General features: G+C 37.9%; 2 protein-coding genes across 2 annotated transcripts; both read left to right on the top strand.

Annotated features, from left to right (window-relative positions):
- The first annotated feature begins 3072 nt into the window (after window positions 1-3072).
- Window positions 3073-8805, top strand: LOC113753747 (glucose-6-phosphate 1-dehydrogenase, chloroplastic-like). Its single transcript, XM_027297984.1, has 10 exons — window positions 3073-3606; window positions 3953-4185; window positions 4303-4397; window positions 4565-4679; window positions 5482-5687; window positions 5813-5962; window positions 6043-6163; window positions 6250-6479; window positions 6583-6783; window positions 8134-8805. Exons 1-10 carry the CDS (start codon window positions 3420-3422, stop codon window positions 8381-8383), a joined length of 1788 nt encoding a protein of 595 aa, XP_027153785.1. The 5' UTR covers window positions 3073-3419; the 3' UTR covers window positions 8384-8805.
- A 5964-nt stretch (window positions 8806-14769) lies between these two features.
- Window positions 14770-16310, top strand: LOC113751815 (transcription factor TCP20-like). Its single transcript, XM_027295966.1, has 2 exons — window positions 14770-15898; window positions 15998-16310. The coding sequence occupies exon 1, from the start codon at window positions 14826-14828 to the stop codon at window positions 15636-15638; it is 813 nt and encodes a 270-aa protein (XP_027151767.1). The 5' UTR covers window positions 14770-14825; the 3' UTR covers window positions 15639-15898; window positions 15998-16310.
- The last annotated feature ends 3676 nt before the right edge of the window (window positions 16311-19986 follow it).

Raw genomic sequence — 19986 nt, 5'->3', positions numbered from 1 at the left:
ATATAATATTCATTTGTAATTTATACATTTATAATAATATACACTTTTACATTTATAAATATATTTATAATATGTATTATATGTAATATAATACGTTTATATATTTTTATATAAATACATAAATATATTTATTTATAAATGTATATTTATATAAAAATATATAATTTATAATTTATAATTTATAATTTATACATTTATGTAATATTCGTTTATAATTTATAAATTTACAATAATATACACTTATACATTTATAAATATATTTATATTATGTATTATATATAATATAATAAATTTATAATAAATTTTTGTATTTTTATATAAATATATTTATTTATAAATATTTATAAATGTATTATAAATCCATAAATGTATATTTATATAAAAATATAAAATTTATAATTTATAATTTATACATTTATACATTTATATAATATTCATTTATAATTTATACATTTATAATATACACTTATACATTTATAAATATATTTATATTATGTATTATATATAATATAATACATTTATATATTTTTTAGCGAATATATAAATATATTTATTTATAAATATTTATAAATGTATTATAAATGCATAAATGTATGTAAAAATAAAATTATAAAAATACCCAAAAATATGTTTAAAAAATACCTTTAAAAATAATCCAAAAAACATCTACAGTAAAAGTTTTTCATATAGTTTTTGAAAAACAACCTAAAAAACAACTAATCCAAACGGACTTGTATTTCAAAAACGAAATGCTACAGTGCTGTTTTTGAAAAACAACTCCAAAAACAGCTAATCCAAACGGAGCCAATAGTGTATACATCGTCAGTCAGTGTATATAATATTTACTTTTATTATTATTATTATTATTACTACTTAGCATTAGTTTTCGTCGAAAGCCCATCTTGACCATTAGCAGGAAAAGTATAATCAACCAGAGAGAAGGGGCCAAAAAAAAAAGGTCAGACAGAATACTGAATACGCAATGAGAAAGTCAGGGAAGTACTAAGAGTTAAAAGCGAGCAAGTGGAGTGCTTTTGCTACTGCTAGCTACCCAGATTTTGTTGCCTGATTAAAGCCTTAAATGTCGAACATGAACCAAAAAGGAAGGAGAAGAAGAGGAAGGATAAAGCGTCTGTAACCAGACACTTCCACGTACAGTGCATGCAATCCCATGGCTGCAAAACTTTCCTTAGCAGAGAAGACAATTATCAATCCACTTCGTCAAAAATATGAAATAAAAGTCCCCTACTTGACAATTAGTTCTTTTTTTTTTTCCCCAAGTGATTAGTAAGTGTCCTTTTTGTTTTCTTTCATGTGTCCTATTGAAGAAGCAATAATATGCCAACTCCGACACCCGTGGTGTGAGATGCGGAAGCAAAGATTAGACCGTAGAGGAACACGTAGCTAATTGGCGGAGTTGAACCCAAACTTGGACCACTCAAGAACGGATTCAACGGTAGAGGACGCCATAACCAAGTGTGTTTGCTCGATTGATAAGTCAAGGAACAACCTAGGATCAACTCTAGGATGTTCAAACTAGCTTTCACAAGTTAAAGGAATTTTGCCACAATTAAGGACGAAAATTCTGAATTTTTATTCAATAATGTCGAAAAACTGAATGTAAACAATGACTTGGGGTTATTTATAGCCTTGTCTAAACCCTAATAAAGCTTTGAAAGCTAGTAACAGATTTCGGCCAGCCCTTGGGCTCTCCCTTGGCCGACACTAGCCCAAACAAAATATATGCCGTAAGCTCAGCGTAGGGACTAACTAATTAACTAACTAACGTACTATTGGACCTAAGGCCCACATAGCCGAAGCTAAGCTCAACAAGAGCTACTTAATCGAGGCCCACCTTCAATTGTAAGCAACACTTTAGTAGTCTTGCAAGGATTTTCTAACTCAATCCCTTCAATAGGCGGTTTTTCTTGGACTTGGACGGCATGAACCAAGGCATGAAGCGACTTCTTGAATCTCTTCACTCGTGCTCGTGTCACTGGGCCTTGGGGCACCTTCACAGGGTCTACTTGAGCACCATGGGCCTTATGCTCAACCACATCACCCCGTGAATACAGAAGAGAGGTGAGGGTAAGTTTATTTTCTGGTAGAGTAGTATTAGAGTTCGAATACTGCCGGAAATGAACTGGGCTCAACAGAGATGGACCGGACGTTCGTTAAGATTACAGTCGGTGGCTAGGCTTGAAGCCCAACATCATTCTTCTTCCCTCCCAATTTGCAGAAGCCCAGAGGGTCATACGGATACAGTAACAGTCTCATATGGACAGAAGGAAAGGGAAGTCATTTTATATTTATATTTAAGAAAACCAGTTTCGAATCCTTTAAACTTGCAATTTTTTTTTTTTAAAAAAGAAAATTTTATAGAAGGCGTAGTAATGCACTTCTTTCGTTCATTTAGACCAATCTTTCTTCTCCAGTCTTTATATGGTCCAACTGAGCTCTACCTACCTTTTATAAAGTGCTAGAATAGAATTAAAAGGTATGGTCGGTTTTTTTTTTAAAAATTTTGTGGGCATACAAATTCCCAAGCTCCGTCTACTGAGCATATATTTATTATTATTATTTTTTTTTATCGAAACGACAAGTAAGCATATAAAAATTTTATATGCGTCGTTTTCGTTGTTTTCTTCTGTTCTCTCAAAAAAAAAAAAAATACTAGTAGTATAATTTTAAGTCGTACATCTGCGTGCGTCACGAGGCAAAATACTACAAAGTTGGGCTGTTTTAGTTTTGCAGCAATTGCACCGATGTGGCCTCCATCCTTGACTTCCTACCCCCAGCAGCCAACATAACATAGTCGGTCAAAAATAGACCTGTTAACTGCATCTGCCCTTTTTCTCATGTCCAAATAAAACAAATCCCATCCCAGGCAGGGAAAAACCCACCAACCAACTTGATGCATGCTTGCTTCAAACTAATTCATCATCAAAAAATTAAAATCATACTCAAAACTCGTTTCATTTCAGAGCCACCATCCCATGCCCGCTTCTTCCCGGGGCCCCAACAAACATCCCCCAAAGGAAAAAATACACACACACACACACACACAAGAAAATTAGAAATATACAACAGGGAGGGTCAAAGCAAGCAAAAACGAGGGGCTGACTGAGAACTGAAGCAGGGCAAAGCAGCCTTTCGGAGATATCAAGAGACTAAGCCCTCGACATTTCCGAAGTTCTACTAACCCATCTCCCCTTCCTTACTTTCCTTCTCTGTTATTCTATAATCCTAATTTTAGTAGTGGCCTTTCTCACTTCTTCAACTCTGTAAACCCCATCTTTTTTCTTTATCGTTTCTTCCACTTTCTTAATACTTTGCTAGATTTATTCCATTTATTCATAGTTAGAAAGATACCTTCCTCTTCCTTCGAAATATTTCTGTGGTGATATAGAGTTGGAAAGATGGCGACGCTGTCTTCATCACCACATTGTTCATCATCCCCTTATTATTCCAATTCATCGTCAATTGTTTTTCATCATCAGAAAGTGGTGACTCTTTCTTCCATTCGTCCCCAGAGCTTTGGTCCAGGAAGATTTTCTTTACAATCAAAGACAAAACCGAATTCCATTGTGGTCTGCATGCAGGATGGTCAGCTCCCTTTTCCCCTTTTCTAAATTTGTACATCCGTCTACTCGGGTTTGTTTTCGCTCTTGCCTACGTATTTTGTGTTATTTTAGCCGACATCTTTGCTAATACGTTTATTCAATTGTTCGTTCATCAATGAATTGATCCACAAAAGCAAAACAAGTCTTTTTTCTTTTCCCCTTTTTCTTTTGATTTTGATGATATGCTAGCTACTATAACATTGGCTGATATATTAGCAAAAGATTGGAACTTTTTGTCATTTGTTGTAGATGTTCCGGTATGAAATTGCTTTTCTGGATTTTGGGTTTCCTTTGTTCTGATTTCTCGTGTGAATGGTAATCTAATACAGGTGCCGCAGCAGCAACTATTAGCCCCATTGAAAATGAAACTCCTCTAAAGAAGTTGACGGATGGGTTGTTAAATGTAGCCTCCCCGGAGGACCGCAAAGAGGCAGCTGCTTTTGATATCAATAGAGATAAATCCACCGTCAGCGTCACCGTAGTTGGTGCCTCAGGAGACCTTGCCAAGAAGAAGATATTTCCTGCACTTTTTGCACTTTACTATGAGGGTTGCCTCCCTGAGGTCTTCATCTTATTTATCCTGTTTCCACTTAGTTTGACTTGCAAAAATCGTGTTGGCCCAATTTCCACATGCTTTTATTCCGCTGAATAAGTAAATATTTATTTCTTTTCATTGCAGCATTTCACTGTTTTTGGTTATGCTCGGAGTAAGATGACGGATGCTGAACTTAGAACCATGGTTAGCAAAACTCTTACTTGCAGGATAGATAAGAGGTGGTCTTTGCTTTGTTCTCCTTGGTTTTATGTGCTTAATGTTACCTGTCGATGCTATTGTTACTCCTGCCACAAAGCATGTTGTTGCCAGGTGCCATTTGTGGTAGTTTTGAACTTGTGCTTATGCGGTTGACTAAAACTTTCTTGCATAACTTTCTCCTTTGTAGAGAAAACTGTGGTGAAAAGATGGAAGAGTTCCTAAACAGGTGTTTTTACCACTGTGGTCAGTATGACTCCCAGGAACATTTTGGAGAACTTGATAAGAAACTCAAGGAACAGGAGGTAATTAACGTTTGCAGACTTCAGCTGTTTAGCATCTGTTAATTTTTGCTTGCCTCATGTTTGTACTAAAAAGCTATTCTAAGGCAGGACCAAACTTTCTAGGTATTGTGACATATTGAAGTCAGAGCCTTTTCTGATTTTATCATGTGACGTGGAGTGTGTTTTTGTTAACTTGATGCAGTCATGCATACAATTTTACGATTACGAGGTTCATTTGATTCGAATATGAGACAATCTTAGAATTACAGCATCTCCACTTTTGCTTGTTTATACGGTGAATTGTTTTGTGCGCTTGTCAATCGCCTGTGATGGCATCCTAAGAGTAAAAGTTTGATGGAAGGTTCGTTCTTGGTGCATATATTGGTAAGAAAATTTGACAAGTAGAATACTTTGGAGTTCTCTGTTGCATTCTTATTAAAATTGGGAATCCTAATTTTATGACTACAGTTGCCACTTAAGTTGTTTAGCTGATAAGTATAATTAGCCAAGTAATGAGCGTCCCTTTTTTAAACTTGTTATGGAGATTAGAGATGAGATTTATTGCTTCTGATTTTGGGCTGTCAATAAAGTTCGGCTAGGTCAAAGTGAAATATGTGTTTCATTTAAAGAGTGATATTCACCTGTTCGATTGTGCTTTCAAAATTGTTTTTGGTCACTTGATTTTTCTATTAGGATCTCACCGAATTCCAGCCTTGTGATTCGCATTGTTTTTGAAGCTTGAATGTTTGAGAATTGCTTGTGCAGTATCATAGCATATCCCTCTATCTTCCTCACATTTTTGATGATAACTATTTTCTTGTAGGCTGGCAGAGTTTCTAATCGACTTTTCTACTTGTCAATTCCACCAAATATTTTTATAGATGCTGTAAAATGTGCGAGCCTCTCTGCATCTGCTGCAAATGGCTGGACTAGGGTCATTGTTGAGAAACCCTTTGGTCGTGATTCTGAATCTTCTGCTGCTTTGACAAAAGCTCTTAAGCAGTATTTAGAGGAGGACCAGATTTTTAGGTGCTTCTCTTTGTACTGGATTTGGTTGTCATCTTTAAATGAACAGCCAGTGACAGTTTTTGAGTTGCTTATCTGAACTTGATTTTGTTCAAATGCCTTACTTTTTGGTAATTCCCCTTCAACAGGATAGATCACTATCTAGGAAAAGAGCTTGTAGAGAATCTTTCTGTCCTCCGCTTTTCCAACCTCATCTTTGAACCCTTGTGGTCAAGACAGTACATAAGGAATGTACAGTTGATCTTCTCTGAAGATTTTGGGACTGAAGGACGTGGAGGGTAAATCTCTTCCCAATAGTTGATTTAATCACCCCACATTAAGTTAAAGACTAAGTTTTCTTGATGTGTTGTGGCACCAGTTACTTTGACAGTTATGGAATTATCAGAGATATAATGCAAAATCATTTGCTTCAAATACTGGCCCTCTTTGCAATGGAAACACCTGTCAGTTTGGATGCAGAAGATATTAGAAATGAGAAGGTAGTACTTTACCCAGGCTATCCTATTATCTTTCTGGTTGCCTATTTTTTCCTACCTGTTTGTTCTAATTTCTTATGCAATGCCAGGTCAAAGTCTTGCGTTCCATGAGGCCTTTAAAGCTTGATGATGTGGTCATAGGACAGTACAAGAGTCACACAAAAGGAGTTGTTTCATACCCAGCATATACTGATGACAAGACTGTATCCAAAGACAGCAGAACCCCAACATTTGCTGCAGCTGCTCTTTTCATAGATAACTCAAGATGGGATGGGGTGCCTTTTCTGATGAAAGCTGGGAAAGCTCTTCATAATCGGAGGTTGGTTTTATCTACAGCTCACACTAAGACAATATTGGTTCTGTTCTCTAAAATGCATCTTTGGCTCCCACCCCCACCCCCCGTTTTTTGGGTTGCTTGTCAGGGCTGAGATAAGAGTGCAGTTTAGGCATGTGCCGGGTAACTTGTACAATCGAACCTTTGGGACAGATCTTGACCAGGCCACAAATGAGCTTGTTATTCGTGTTCAGCCAGATGAAGCTATCTATCTGAAGATTAATAACAAGGTCCCTGGTTTGGGAATGAGGCTGGACCGCAGTCATCTTAATCTTCTATATGCTGCAAGGTACTGTTGATTAATATTTTGTTTAAGGTGCACTTATTTTTATACAGACTGAAGATGAGGACTACTTTGCCATGTGCTTGTCGCATTAGTATCTCCATGTTGAAAAAAACAAAAGACGCTTTCACATTTTGGGTCAAATTTGAACTTTTTTCTGAAAAATTTTGTTGCAAAATATCTGCATGGAAGCTGATTGTTGTTTACCACCCAAATAAAAAGGAAACATCAATACCTAGTAGGAATTAGCATGAATCGGATGAATATAGTGGACATCTATGTTATACAATTATTGGTAAACTTTATGTGTTGTTGTGATATGGAGTCCTACAGACACTTAACTAACATTGATGAGAGAAGAAAATGAAGACCTACATGGGGATTTTTTTTATTTGAGAAGATCATTGAACCAAAGCAAATCAATTTATTCTTGTCAGAACTTGTGCTTTATCGAATTGTTCCATGGTTCTCGTGTGACTTTGAAATGTGGGATACTGGTAGCATGGAACAAGGTTGAATTCTGTCTGTTTATATGTGATCTCAGATGCCCGTAGGGACATTAATTACACCCGAACAAAAGAAAGTTAGGACTTGAGTTATTTCTTTTTTTTTTCCCTTAAATTTTTTCCATCTCTTTTTAACATCAATTTTGCTATTGCTTAGATTTCCAGTATTGTCAAGGATTAATGCTATGCAGCACTCTAGTTCCTACCATTTACCAACTGTATCTAGATATAAGGTTGATTCCTCTTGAGAAGCATGTTGTAGACTTTTATTTGATACTAGTTGTTTATGGGATGGTTGTGTTCCTACTTCAGAATATGTCAGATTCAGTTCTACCTTAGTCTGTTGGGCCTTGCATTTCAAAGCACTGCCTTGCTTTGCTTTCACATCCTGGTTATAGTTGGGCTTTCAAATTTTATATGTTTTCTGTCATTAACATCACGTGGATGGGTACGTACGGATACAATAATTTGACTTATAAAATGCGGGTCTCTATGATGATTTGTAAAAATTTCTGCAGGTAAGATTTCTTTGATTAAATGCAACAGGTTTGATGACTTTATTTACCTATCCTTCACCTGCTGATGAGATTTTATTACATGCATAGCGATAGACTAGTTAAAAGTTTAACTAGAAAAAGAACTAGTTTGGTTGTGAGTTCAGCGTTGCAAGGACAAAGGGGTAATGAATGAGATGTCAGATAATGAAGCGACCAACAATTTGTAGCTTGGCTATCGCAAAAGCTGTACTCATCTAGTGTAACTAGTATACCCGGGTTGTGAAGAATGTGAATAATTAGTGATTGATCATACCATTTTTCAGCTGAAAATTTGTTCTTTCTGGCTTCTGTAGGTACTCGAAGGAGATTCCTGATGCATACGAGAGACTTCTTCTGGATGCTATAGAAGGTGAAAGGCGGCTTTTCATCCGAAGTGATGAACTAGACGCTGCTTGGTCTCTATTTACTCCTGTATTAAAAGAAATTGAGGAGAGGAAAATCACTCCGGAATACTATCCCTATGGAAGTCGAGGTCCTGTTGGAGCTCATTACCTTGCAGCCAGATACAATGTACGTTGGGGTGATCTTGGTCTTGAGCAATAAAAGGAGAGCGTATATATATTATATTTCGAGTCAAGAAGCTACATTTGCAGTGGTGGGAGAGGAGCCAGTTGCTGGCGAAGGAATTCCACCAACAATGGCTTGGAGCTGATTCTTCTCCTCTCCGTAGCAGTCAGTCGAAAACTTGTTTTTATCAGTTTTGTTTTTTTAATTGAATTGTATGCCTGTCAATTCATCTACTATAAATTTTTTTTTTTTTTTTTGTAAGTTCAAGGGAGACTCTTTTAAGTCTTAGATGAAGAAAAGACGCGGGCTTGAGCCCTGGTTGACTAGTTAATATCTCTCAACTTGGCGAAATGGACTGTTCAGGCTGCGTCTTTTGCCCGAATAACATGGGCCTGTACCAGAGTGCGAAATTCAAGTGGGGAGTGCAACAATGAATGGCTTTGGTCTGATTTCAAAAATGTTGGTTGTCGCAGAACCAGAAATGAAAGAGAATCAATACCATCTCTCAATCTAAGAAATCTTACGGAGCGTTGCAAGAAAGTAGGAAAAGTAAAAGTGAAAAATCAGTTGAATGGTTGGTCATCATAAAGGCGCTTAAGATCTTTATGAAATGAGAGGTCAAGGCTTCAAATTTTGTCTCTCCCACCATCGATCATCAATTGTTATTTTATGTGGCTTTTCTAAATTCAGTCCGGGTATGTCTGGTCTAGGGGGTTGGATCGGATCTGTGCTCTTTCCCGTGATTTGAGTTAGATTTGTTTCTCTCGTCTCACATCGAAAGATCGTGGGGTAGTTACTCTGGATTTAAGGTCCACAGGTATCCCGTTTAGTTATCAATTAGCTGAACAAGATTGCTTTGTGGATCCCTCTTAGATTGTTCTTTGGACCGTTCTTGGGGCCATAGAGATTATCATGTTAGTAAAGATGCCATTTCCAAAAAATGCGACTTTAACTCCCAAGTCACAGCAGCAGTAAGTATGGCCACCAGTCATGACCTCCATAAGAGGGTTGAATTGTTTTTGGGATTTTTGTTACCTGGGTGGCTGCCGGGCAACTCAGCTTGAGAAAGAAGATAAGCTTATATTGACGGGTCTAACAAATGATTAACATAAATAAAGGGAGATGGGGGCGGGTTGCTCTGCTTTTACACATTTTTTGGCTTGGCGTGGCGTGTTTTACCTACTAATAAAAAGGAGAAGGGGGAGGAAGGTTTATAGCTAGCTTGGTTGCGGTGTGTGGTAAAAAAATGTAGTATGAACGGGGGAGCGAAGACGGGTGATGCGTCAACAACTGGCTTTTAAAAGCGTCCCCATATGTCTGCACGATGCCTAACAAACTTTCACACACACACACACACACACACACACACAACCCATCATCCATCATCCATCAGCCATCATCATCATCATCATCATCATGATCATGATCATGCACGACACGCCCCCCAACCAATTATTATTATTAGTATCGATTTCACTCTATCGTAATAAGTGTATTCTCCGGTCCTCAATCCATCATCAAGGACTGTAGGACTATTACAAGTTAGAAATGTGAGAGTAATAGTAGGAGGCGGTGGCAATTTCAAATTTCGGAAGCCATTACCCGCAGGCCAACGTGAATAGCGGAGGAAGCTGGGCAGAGTAAAGTCAAATTCCGCACGACAATGCAGATTGGAGAGAGCCAACGGGGGTCTTGACTTTCCATTATGCTTCTGAACAAAACCTTGCACTAGTACACTACTGTTTTCAAATGCACAATAATTACATCACATCACTGTACAAGTAATTTTGTACACCATCGGTATTTAGCATTTTTAGCTAACGGCAGTGATTTGAATAAATAAAAAGAACCGTCATTTTTTTTTTTACCCCCACCGTATTCGATTGGTGTCTTTTTCATCCTTGTTTGGTTCAGTTAAGGATAATCTGAAATGACTTTGCGGCCAAGACTTATTATGTCGAGTAAGGTCAAAGAAACATAAACCCTTTGATCACGCACACATCTAAAAACGCAAAACTCATCCCCTTTTTTCTAATTTCTTTCATTTCTCTAACATTTTTTTTTTTTTTTTGGGAGAGGGTACTTAGGCCATGTCAAGCAATAGGGATGACAATTGGAGCGACCATCCATGAAAAATTAATGATTAATTATACTAATACGTTCATACTAAATCACTAATTAAACCTTTTTCCCTCTCGCGGGGCGGGAGCGAGGGGAATGTTTGGACAACGAACCCCTTATCCATTGCCATTCCTATTATGGCGGAATTAGAGGGGGCGTGTTAGGGCTGCTGCTCATTTCAAGATATGCTATGAAATCCTGTAATTTACCTGTGAAATATTTAAGATATTCATCCGTTGCGACATTACAATGAATTAGAATTTGCACGTTCGAAATTTTGACTAAGTTGGTTTGTTTGGATGGTGAAATTATTCCAAATAATATTTCGCTTGCATCATAAACACATTTTTCAATCCACCTTTTTATATTTCTAACCATCTTTTTATCTCACATACATCACATCACAAAAAGTGCTACAGTATTTATTCCAAATAATATTTCAAATAATATTCTATCCAAACAAAGTATCGAAAGAAAAACAGATAGGGGCTTAGGTGAATTCAAGTAAGAAATTTTTTTTTTTTTTGTTTTGGGGGGGAGAGAGAGAGGATGATCTCCATTGATTTGTCTGAAAATTGCAGGTCACGCTTCGCAGGAATAGGGAATTGAAACTTCGTCTCGGGCAAGTTTTCCTTGGAATATAAAAGCTTGCTTCGGCAGGAACAACCACCAATGATGCTTCTAAAAGAACACGATATGAGTAGTAAACCCTACCCTATTATAGTGCTTTTAACAGAAACAAGAATGCTACTAGGCAGAGTGTTGAATATTGGTCACGCTTCCGGCAGATATTCCTACAAAAGAGTTATCTGTATATGATCACCCCCCGCTTTGACCTTCATTAGAAAATGCTTCCACCACTGATTTCTTTAATGGCAAGCTTCATGTAATCAATTACTACTATGTAGCACGGACAGGGAGATAATATACAAAACTACAAAAATTCTTTTTGAAAAAAATAGCTCTGTCAGTTGATTGGCTGCGCCACTTGATCACGATTTGAAAGCCAGTTGATGCTAGTACTCCTCCATAAACTGGCATAAATTTAGGCCATGACACAAGGGTCAAATATCAAAAGTAGTATAGTAGTTATCACTTTTCTAAGGCATAGAATCCCACATGCCATCCACTGGCCGTGGCAATACTGCCAAAGTACGAACTTATGATTGAGCATTGGGGATGGTGGCCCGTAGTAATTGGTCCTATGATTACCGCAAGGGCAATGCACCCACCTTAGATTGTTGGTGAGGTTGCCTTGCCATTTCCGTGGAACACAAGGCTGCTACAGTACAGACAGGACAACATGACTCTCTTAATTTAAGTACCCATACTGCGTCGACTGTCTTCCAGTTTCCCCTAATTACATCGTTCAAGCTAGTGATGCGATCGTAAGTAACTAACCAAGCTTGGTAAGCATGAGACTAGAACAAGAGGAAATTAACCAAAAAAAAATTTAAAGTCAAGTCTTTTCGCTTTTTATACCTCACTGAAGACGACCAACGAACAAAAAAGAATCTCTGGTAATTTGTGCCCTGATTAAAAAATTTTGTAGCCGCGGTCATGTTTTTTCCCGGATATAGTATGAGAGGAAAGGAATGTTGGAGTAAAAACAGCTGTGACATTCACATGCACTTAATTAAGTGTAAGTGCGAGGTAATTTATTAAAAGTGAATTGCCAATTTATGGATGTGTATTAGTACAAGATAGGAGCCATCAAACAAAGCAGATTGTGGTTACAGAATAGAATACATGCATCTAATTCCTCACCTTTTTTAGTTCAGGAGAGATAAGAGAGGAAGGGGAAAAGGAAAGGGTTTAAAAGTTAAACCAGAGGCCACACTGGGTAAAGATTTGCCACCTTATGCGTACAGTCAGTTGGGGGTGTTCATATTTTGGAAAAAAAAAAAAAAGGAAAAATTGGCCGATCCAATCTAAATCGGATTTCAGTACATCCGAATTCGGAAAAACCAAATATAATGTTTGGCAAAATGGTTCGAGAATGGATAATTAAAAATACATTATCGAATTACAAATTATTGAAAATTTTATAATATAATTTTATGTATATATATATATATATTACTAAATATAAGAGTAAATCTTAATTCTAATACTAAATACTAAATAACTAATTTAATTATAACTATATTTGGAAGTCAAATTTTGATGGACGCTGACATGTTTGAATTAAACTTGACAATTAAATTTGGAATTCCTTTTTATTTCAATGTTGTTTAAGAATTGAGGTTATGAGTTAGAACTTTCAGATTATGAACCTTTTTTTTTGCATTTTTTTTGAGTTAAGTTGATTGAATTTTATTGAAAAAACATATAGGATATTATTTTGTTATAATAATTTTTGAGAGAAAATTAAAATATTTTAACTCACTATTGACATTTCAGATTTTGGATATTACCAAATTATTGATTCTTAAATCCAATTTACCAAACCAAAAAATATATTGAGGGTGGTTAATTGCTCCCCCTCTCCCCAACTTTTCAAAAATATTTTTTTTAAAAAAAAGAAGACTGAAAACTATTAAAACTATTAATAATAAATCATCAAGTCTATTTGAACGAAGATATTTTCAAAAAATATCCTAGCACGATAATTTGTGACGTAATAAATCATTAATTCTCAATATTATATTGTTGGTGTCCGACGTCGAACATCTAAATCCCAGTTACCTGTCAGCGCTGAAGCTACTATACATATGTGTGCTGGCCGTTAGGGATCTGCCCAGACTATTTTCCAAGAGAATTTGAAAATAAAACCACAGCCCTTGCCCTTGCCCTTGCCATTTTAAAAAAACAGCAGTACATTTTAATTATGCAAGGGTTACTTGTCCACTGCCACTGAAGAGTTTAGAATGATAAATAAATAAGGTAGTCGTTGGTCGAGCAATGATTGCGTGTTTGTAGGAACCGCTTAAAAGTTAGTAAAAGCCTTCTCACTTCTTTGCTTCTTAGGAATTTGACAAATTAAGGACCCCTTTGGATTGCATTTTCCGTCATTTTTCATGGAAAAATTACTATAGCGATTTGATGTATGTGAGGAAAAAAGGTAATAGGAAAATGTGTTCATGGAAAATGATGAAATTTTTCTACGAAAAACAGCAATCCAAGCAAGACCTAAATGTGCCTGAGACGCGGCATGTGTAGATGAGGGGCTGGAACTGCAATTTGTACACTGTGCATACTACTATTAGCTACTGGCGAAGAAGATACCTTAGTGAGAGTTAATTTCTACGCAGGAAAATGACGAAGCCAAAAGAGGCAGAGTGACGAAGCCAAAAGAGTTGTTACATCACATCAGATAAAGAGTAAAGGCCAATGTTGATAATGTCCACGACGTAAGCATGAGAAAATATCGTACTCCCACTAAGCATCAATCAAACAAAATAATAGTTAATAATAATAAATTATTAATTCTACAAAAGATTTTACTATCAAATTTTGTACGACAATTAGGTGAAAGAGGAAAAAAGAGAAAAAAGGGTACCTCGATCTCAATGCGCAGCAGCGCTAGCTCTTAAATCCCTGCAACCGCAAGGGGTCGTAGATGAATTCTTGAAGATAAGCAAAAATGCTGTAGAATTCCGCTAAACTTGTGTACAACTAGTAGGAGTATGTACTTGTAATTTACGTCAATGTCATGCCACAAAAAAATATTTTACCGCATGCCCAGGAAAGTTAATAAGTATCCCTTGAACACGTCGAACCCCCGCTGGTTAATTAATTTCAAGATTCACCACTACTTGCTTGTAGTTAAGATTAAAAGGAAAAAGGGTGTGGTTGGTTGGTTGGTTTTTGGAAGTGCATGAAATGATGAGCAGCTGCTGCTGCTGCTGGCGGATAGTGCAGTAGTAGTGCCAACGCAAGCTCAGATGTGGGAGGGAGGTGGGAATGGGGAATTATGGAACACAGACAACAAAGATCAAAGTAAAGCACCATCTTTTCTTTATTACCTTTTTCTATCCAAACATATTATCAAATTATTATTGCTGATTAATAGCAGAGTATTAGTGATTATAGCAGCGGTAACTACTAATTCCGGTGCAGTAGCAGACTAGCAGCAGGAGTAGAAGTAAAAACTGTGGGGGTGTTCAAAATTTGAACAAGAAGCAAAGGATATTGACACTTACAGTGAAAGGTCATGAAAGCCTAGGACTTTTCATGTCCCCTTCATCAATCAATAGGCCCCATTTCTTATTATTATTTTTTTCTCCCTACTCTCGCGGAATCCAGGGAGCTCCAAAAGTAGTAGCCAGAGCCACAAAGAAAGAGAGAGAAGGGGGAAAGGGGAGGTGCGGGGCGGGGGGTGCCCACCTTCTTAAGTCGTTTCCCACCATCGGACATGGCTGAAAACAAGCCAACAGACATCAACAAGGATTTCCGAATTTTGGCCTCCTCCGATAACAAAGACGATGGCGGCAAGAAGCAGTTAGTCCCCAAAAGAAGTTCCAACAAGGACAGGCATAAAAAAGTGGACGGCAGAGGCAGGAGAATTCGGATGCCAGCTCTTTGTGCTGCCAGAATTTTCCAATTGACGCGAGAGTTGGGCCATAAAACTGACGGCGAGACTATCCAGTGGTTGTTACAGCAGGCCGAGCCCTCAATTATCGCCGCCACCGGTACAGGGACCATCCCAGCTTCAGCTCTTGCAACTGCAGCTTCAGGGTCGTCTGTTTCTGAACAGGGGAACTCTGTTGCCACCGGTCTGCATCATCCCAAGTTTGATGAAGTTGGGCCAGGGATGGGGATTAGGATGAATTGGGCTGCGCTGGGTGGAAATATCGGTAGATCCCCTCACGTCCCTGCTGCTGCCTGGCCTTCTGTTGCAGCTGGTTTTGGGTCTGGTTTTCTGCATAATTCTACCCTCCTGAGCTCAAATTCTGTGAACCAGAATTTGAACTCCGGGCCTAAGTTCGGGTTTCAAGGCCTAGAGTTTCCGAGTTCGGCAGGTTTTGGTCAGCAACTCCCAGGTTTGGAGCTTGGACTTTCTCAAGACGGTCATATGGGATCCCTGAACTTCCAAGCCTTACAACAATTCTACCAGCAGATAGGGCAAAGCGGAGACGGAGCCGGTTCCGGTTCGGCAAATAATCAGCAACAGCATCATCCTCCTCCTGCTGCTGGGGGTGATGACTCCCAAGGATCGAGACAGTAGTAGCAGCCGCTATCTAGAACATCGGGATGCTTTGTCGAGATTCAGTTTAACTATGAGTAGCATTAGAAGGAGAGCTGAGTGATCTCTGATGGTTTTCCCCCTCTTTTTTTTTATAGTGCAAAATGAGATTGTTTGAAGGTTAGTGACGTCATGGAATCCATTCTCGCCGGAATGGATGTCGTCGCCCTGCCTGATTGAACGTGGCTGCAAGGGCCTGCTCTTTATTCTGCTGCACAGCTCATCCCAGTATCCTCATATAGGTAAATTGTTGCATTAGGCTGATTGGGGCTTCCCTTTATGTGAAAATTCATTGCTGTGGGCTTGTGTTGTTAATCAAAATTTCATCTTTGCCTGTGCAGGCTGGACTAAAGAGAGCCGAAGATGCCATAAAAGGTTGCTTGTGATTTTTGTTATATCAGTTTGAGGTGTGTTTTAATTTACAGACAATTAACTACGCAGGCATATATAGTGGTTTGATGTTGTTGCAACTAAATGAAATGAGCGGCAATTTGCCTTCTTTACCTGTAATCTTTTGAGAGTTTCTTTATCACACTCATACATTGGTTAGGATCAGCAAAGGAACTAGGTAATGCTATGTTGCAAGATGTTTCTTTGAATTGTCAAAGGTATCAGAACTGGTAATTTACAAGAGGTACAAAGCTTTTTCTTTTTGCCTGCAGTGATGGTCAAATTAGCTGAAGGGAGAGCCAAATGCGAACTTTCCTACTATTATTCAGCAAATTTCATTACATCCGTAGTTCATTTTCTTCTGCCTTCCAATGTGATAACTCTTTGGTAGCTTTTGGGTGAAGTATAATGTTTGGTACCAAACATCGACCGTAACATGTTGGTTAGGGTGTCCTGTGCTCCTAGCAAACGGAGTACCGTTTCTGTTTGATCAACGATAAACTTGGATACGAGTAATAGGGGGCTGGCTCTCCACAAAATTTAGCAAATTTTTAACGTGTCCTGATGCGCATTGAGAAGGAATAAAATTAGTTGTTTAGTACTAGTAAACTTTTAGTTATCTACCTAAGATTTGATGATATAGAATGCAGAGGCTGCTTCAGAAGAAGAATCAGCTATGGAAACAAGACTAAAAAGCTGGTGCAGAGGTTTGTTTTGAGCTCAGCAAACGCCACCCCAGGCCCTGGAAAATTCCTGCGAGTGGCAAAACTACCTACCTACCAAAATTGAGCTCAAAGGCAATTAATATATATATATATATATTACCTAAACCTGCATCCAGTAGTCTTTCCTTTTCAATATGGTAACTACTCAATTTTTGGCCCAAATTAAGGAATGCCCTGTTCAGTTATAGAAAAATGTATCATTGAAGGAGAATGAATGAGAACGCTGCAACGCTGTGGACTAATTTTGAGAAATTTGTGCTTGGCTTCTGCAAAAGTGCCTTGCCTTTTACTTAGCTTATATTTCTGTAAATACGAGGAACAGGAAGGAAGTAATAGGTGCTACAGGAAGCTGTACGATAAAAAGGATTGGCCCATCCCACGGATTATTTAGGATTTTGTGCAAGTGGGAATTCCAACTGGTTGGATGTCTTTGTAGAAAACTCCTTGGCCCTTCACTAGTTTGTGGACTCGTAAAACCCTCGAGTAATGGCATGATAAGAGTCATTTTGTACCTGCTGCTATATAGCCTGGAGGCTGCCCTTTCGTCCAACCTCGTTTGTGTCGGTGAAGAAAAGCAAAGACTTCAACGAATCCAGGAGGGAGCATGCATACTTTATGAAAAAGTTGATGCTCAATTTGTGAACATGTTGGTATTGTAGTCTACCCTGTCATCATTTGGTTTTTCTTCTTTTAGGCTGGGGTTTTTTTTTTTTTGCATCGCGCGACTAGGGATTTACGCGAGCCGAGCTACTCGCGAGTAGCTCGGTCAACGGTTTGGCTCGAACTCAGTCAAACCGAGTTCGAGCCGAGTTTCGAGTAGTTCGATTGGCGTTCGAGTCGAGTTTCGAGTCTCAAAGTTTTGGCTCGAGACTTGTCGAGTAGCTTGTCGAGCCGAGCTATTTAAATAATATATTTATAATTTAAATAATATATATGTATTATAATTATAAAATGACTATTATGGGTATAGGTTATACGGAATTTACAATATACTCTTCTTTATAATAAAATTTTATAAGGATAAAAAAGTAATAACATAATTATAAAAATACCTAAAAAGAAAAAATGTCTAAAAAATGCCTCAGTTTTTTGGTCGAGTCGAGTCAAAAAACTTGATTAGACTCGGCTTGATAAGGATTGACCAAGGGTCGAGCCTTATCGAGTCGAGTTTCGAGCTTAGAGTGAGTACATCGAGTCAAGTTTCGAGTATCAATTTTTTTGACTCGATCGAGCTCGAGCCTAGGGATATATGAGTCGAGTCGAGTTCGAGCCTAGGGATATATGAGTCGAGTCGAGGCTACTACTCGAGCTTAACTCGGCTCGATTACATCCCTACACGCGACACAGCTGATAACAGTAGTAGATATAAAAAATCGCCATTATGCGATGATAAAAGGAGTGGGTCACCAAGCTATTACTACTATTAGATGCAAGAAGTACTTCATTCACGCAGGCAAAGGCCTCCTTTGAGGGCCAAAAAAGGAAAATCATTTTCAAAACAAAGACTCAGGTATTTCTATCAGCACCAATAGTTCTAATAACGGCCAACAAGTTCTTATCAATAAAAAAAAAGGACACAATATTTACATTCGTATATCTACAAAAAGACTAGTCGGTTTGTTTGGACAGCAAATTATTTGGCCAAATATATTTGCTTACATCATCATTACAATTTTCAATACACTTTTTTATTTTCCCAATTACCTTTTTATCTCACATACATCACATCACAAAAAGTGCTACAGTAAAAATATCTGAAATAATTTACAATCCAAACAAAATGATGTGAGATAAAAAGTACTCCCTCCGTCCCACTTTGATAGTCCTGTATTCCTTTTTCATCTGTCCCAAATTGTAGTCCACTTTCCAATTGAAGAATGTAGTTGTATTTTAATTTTTCTAAAATACCCTTATTCAATGTAAGTAGTTGTTACTATAAATCTACCCCATTTAACGAGAGTTGATTCTTTTTTTTACCATCAATTCAAGTTCCCATAAAGTTGTACCATATTTAATGTGAGGGTATTTTAGGAAAATAGCAATCTAAATTTACTTTTCCAACAAAGTTAATTACTTTTTCTTAAACTGTGTGAAAAAAGAAACAGGACTATCAAAGTGGGACGGAGGGAACAGTTGAAAATATAATTTAGCAATCCAAACACCGTACAGCTCCAAACACACGCTAAATAGCACGAGACTGGACTCCTGAAACCGGAATAGTACCATGGAACAAATTGCCTGCAGCGACCCGTGCAGAGCAGCCCAAGTAAAGTAATGATGCAGGGGGAGGGGCCGAGAACGGCACATGCTGCATGTGGTGCGGACGACCTCATAAAACCCAAAAGTTCATTAAAAGGGACGTGTCTCAGGCTTAAGTGCACTGCAAATTCTTAGTGGTGTCGTCGAACCGTTCAATTTCGGGCCCGGAGGCTTCACGACTCTAGCTTTATGCCTTTATCATGGCCAAAATTTGGCTTTAGGGCTTTAGGGTTCCTTTTTTTTTTTTTTTTGCCTCAATGCTGTGCTCTAAAAACGCATGATAATTAGTGCATCAAATAAAAAGGGTACTTTCTGTTATTCATTATATATTTTAATCTTGTTCTTAAAATGCAGTAGTATTAACTTTGAAACGATACCTTTTTCTGTTCTAGACCTTTGACGGCTTTCTATATACGAATTTGGAAAGATATTCAACCAAGATAAGAAATTCAATCCAGCATTTAACGAAATATGGTCGAAAGTTGTTGATTATCCAATCATCAAATAAGTGGAATTAGAAAAAGACTATTCACGCACAACACCCATCCTCAGATGGGTCCAAATATTCTAAACCTCTCAGGTGCCTTTAGAGATGGAGTTGAAGCTAATCAGCAGGTGGGCAAATGCGATGGAAAACTACTAGTAGTACTTGGTTTAATTAATACGTACTAGTGCTATTTCTTTTATTTTAGTATTACTCTTCAAACTTCTTTCCACGCCATCTCATATCCCTCCAAAATTGGAGGCTTCTGCAGATTCTACAAAGTAATGAGCCGAAAACAGTAGTCATGTAGGCCACGACTCACGAGGGCCAATATCCATATGATTTTAAAGCCTTAAAGAATGTAGTAGTGTAGGGAGCGTGGACAACCTCATTGCGATGTTTATCAATGAGTAATTTCTGGACCCCACATAGATATTCCAAATCTGGATGAAAAGCGCCGGGGTACCGTACA

The sequence above is a fragment of the Coffea eugenioides genome, chromosome 11 (genome assembly GCF_003713205.1).
Source record: "Coffea eugenioides isolate CCC68of chromosome 11, Ceug_1.0, whole genome shotgun sequence".
NCBI lineage: Eukaryota > Viridiplantae > Streptophyta > Magnoliopsida > Gentianales > Rubiaceae > Coffea > Coffea eugenioides.
The sequence above is the reverse complement of the archived record's forward strand: the minus strand, read 5'-3'. Positions and strand labels throughout refer to the sequence as shown.

What these genes read in the sequence shown, in the direction of transcription:
- LOC113751815 (XM_027295966.1), top strand. Translation starts at nt 14,826, where the DNA reads ATGGCTGAAAACAAGCCAACAGACATCAACAAGGATTTCCGAATTTTG.
- LOC113753747 (XM_027297984.1), top strand. Translation starts at nt 3,420, where the DNA reads ATGGCGACGCTGTCTTCATCACCACATTGTTCATCATCCCCTTATTAT. An exon ending in AGAAACTCAAGGAACAGGAG is followed by an intron (nt 4,680 to 5,481) that starts GTAATTAACGTT and finishes ATTTTCTTGTAG; the next exon opens with GCTGGCAGAGTTTCTAATCG. An exon ending in AAAGCTCTTCATAATCGGAG is followed by an intron (nt 6,480 to 6,582) that starts GTTGGTTTTATC and finishes GTTGCTTGTCAG; the next exon opens with GGCTGAGATAAGAGTGCAGT.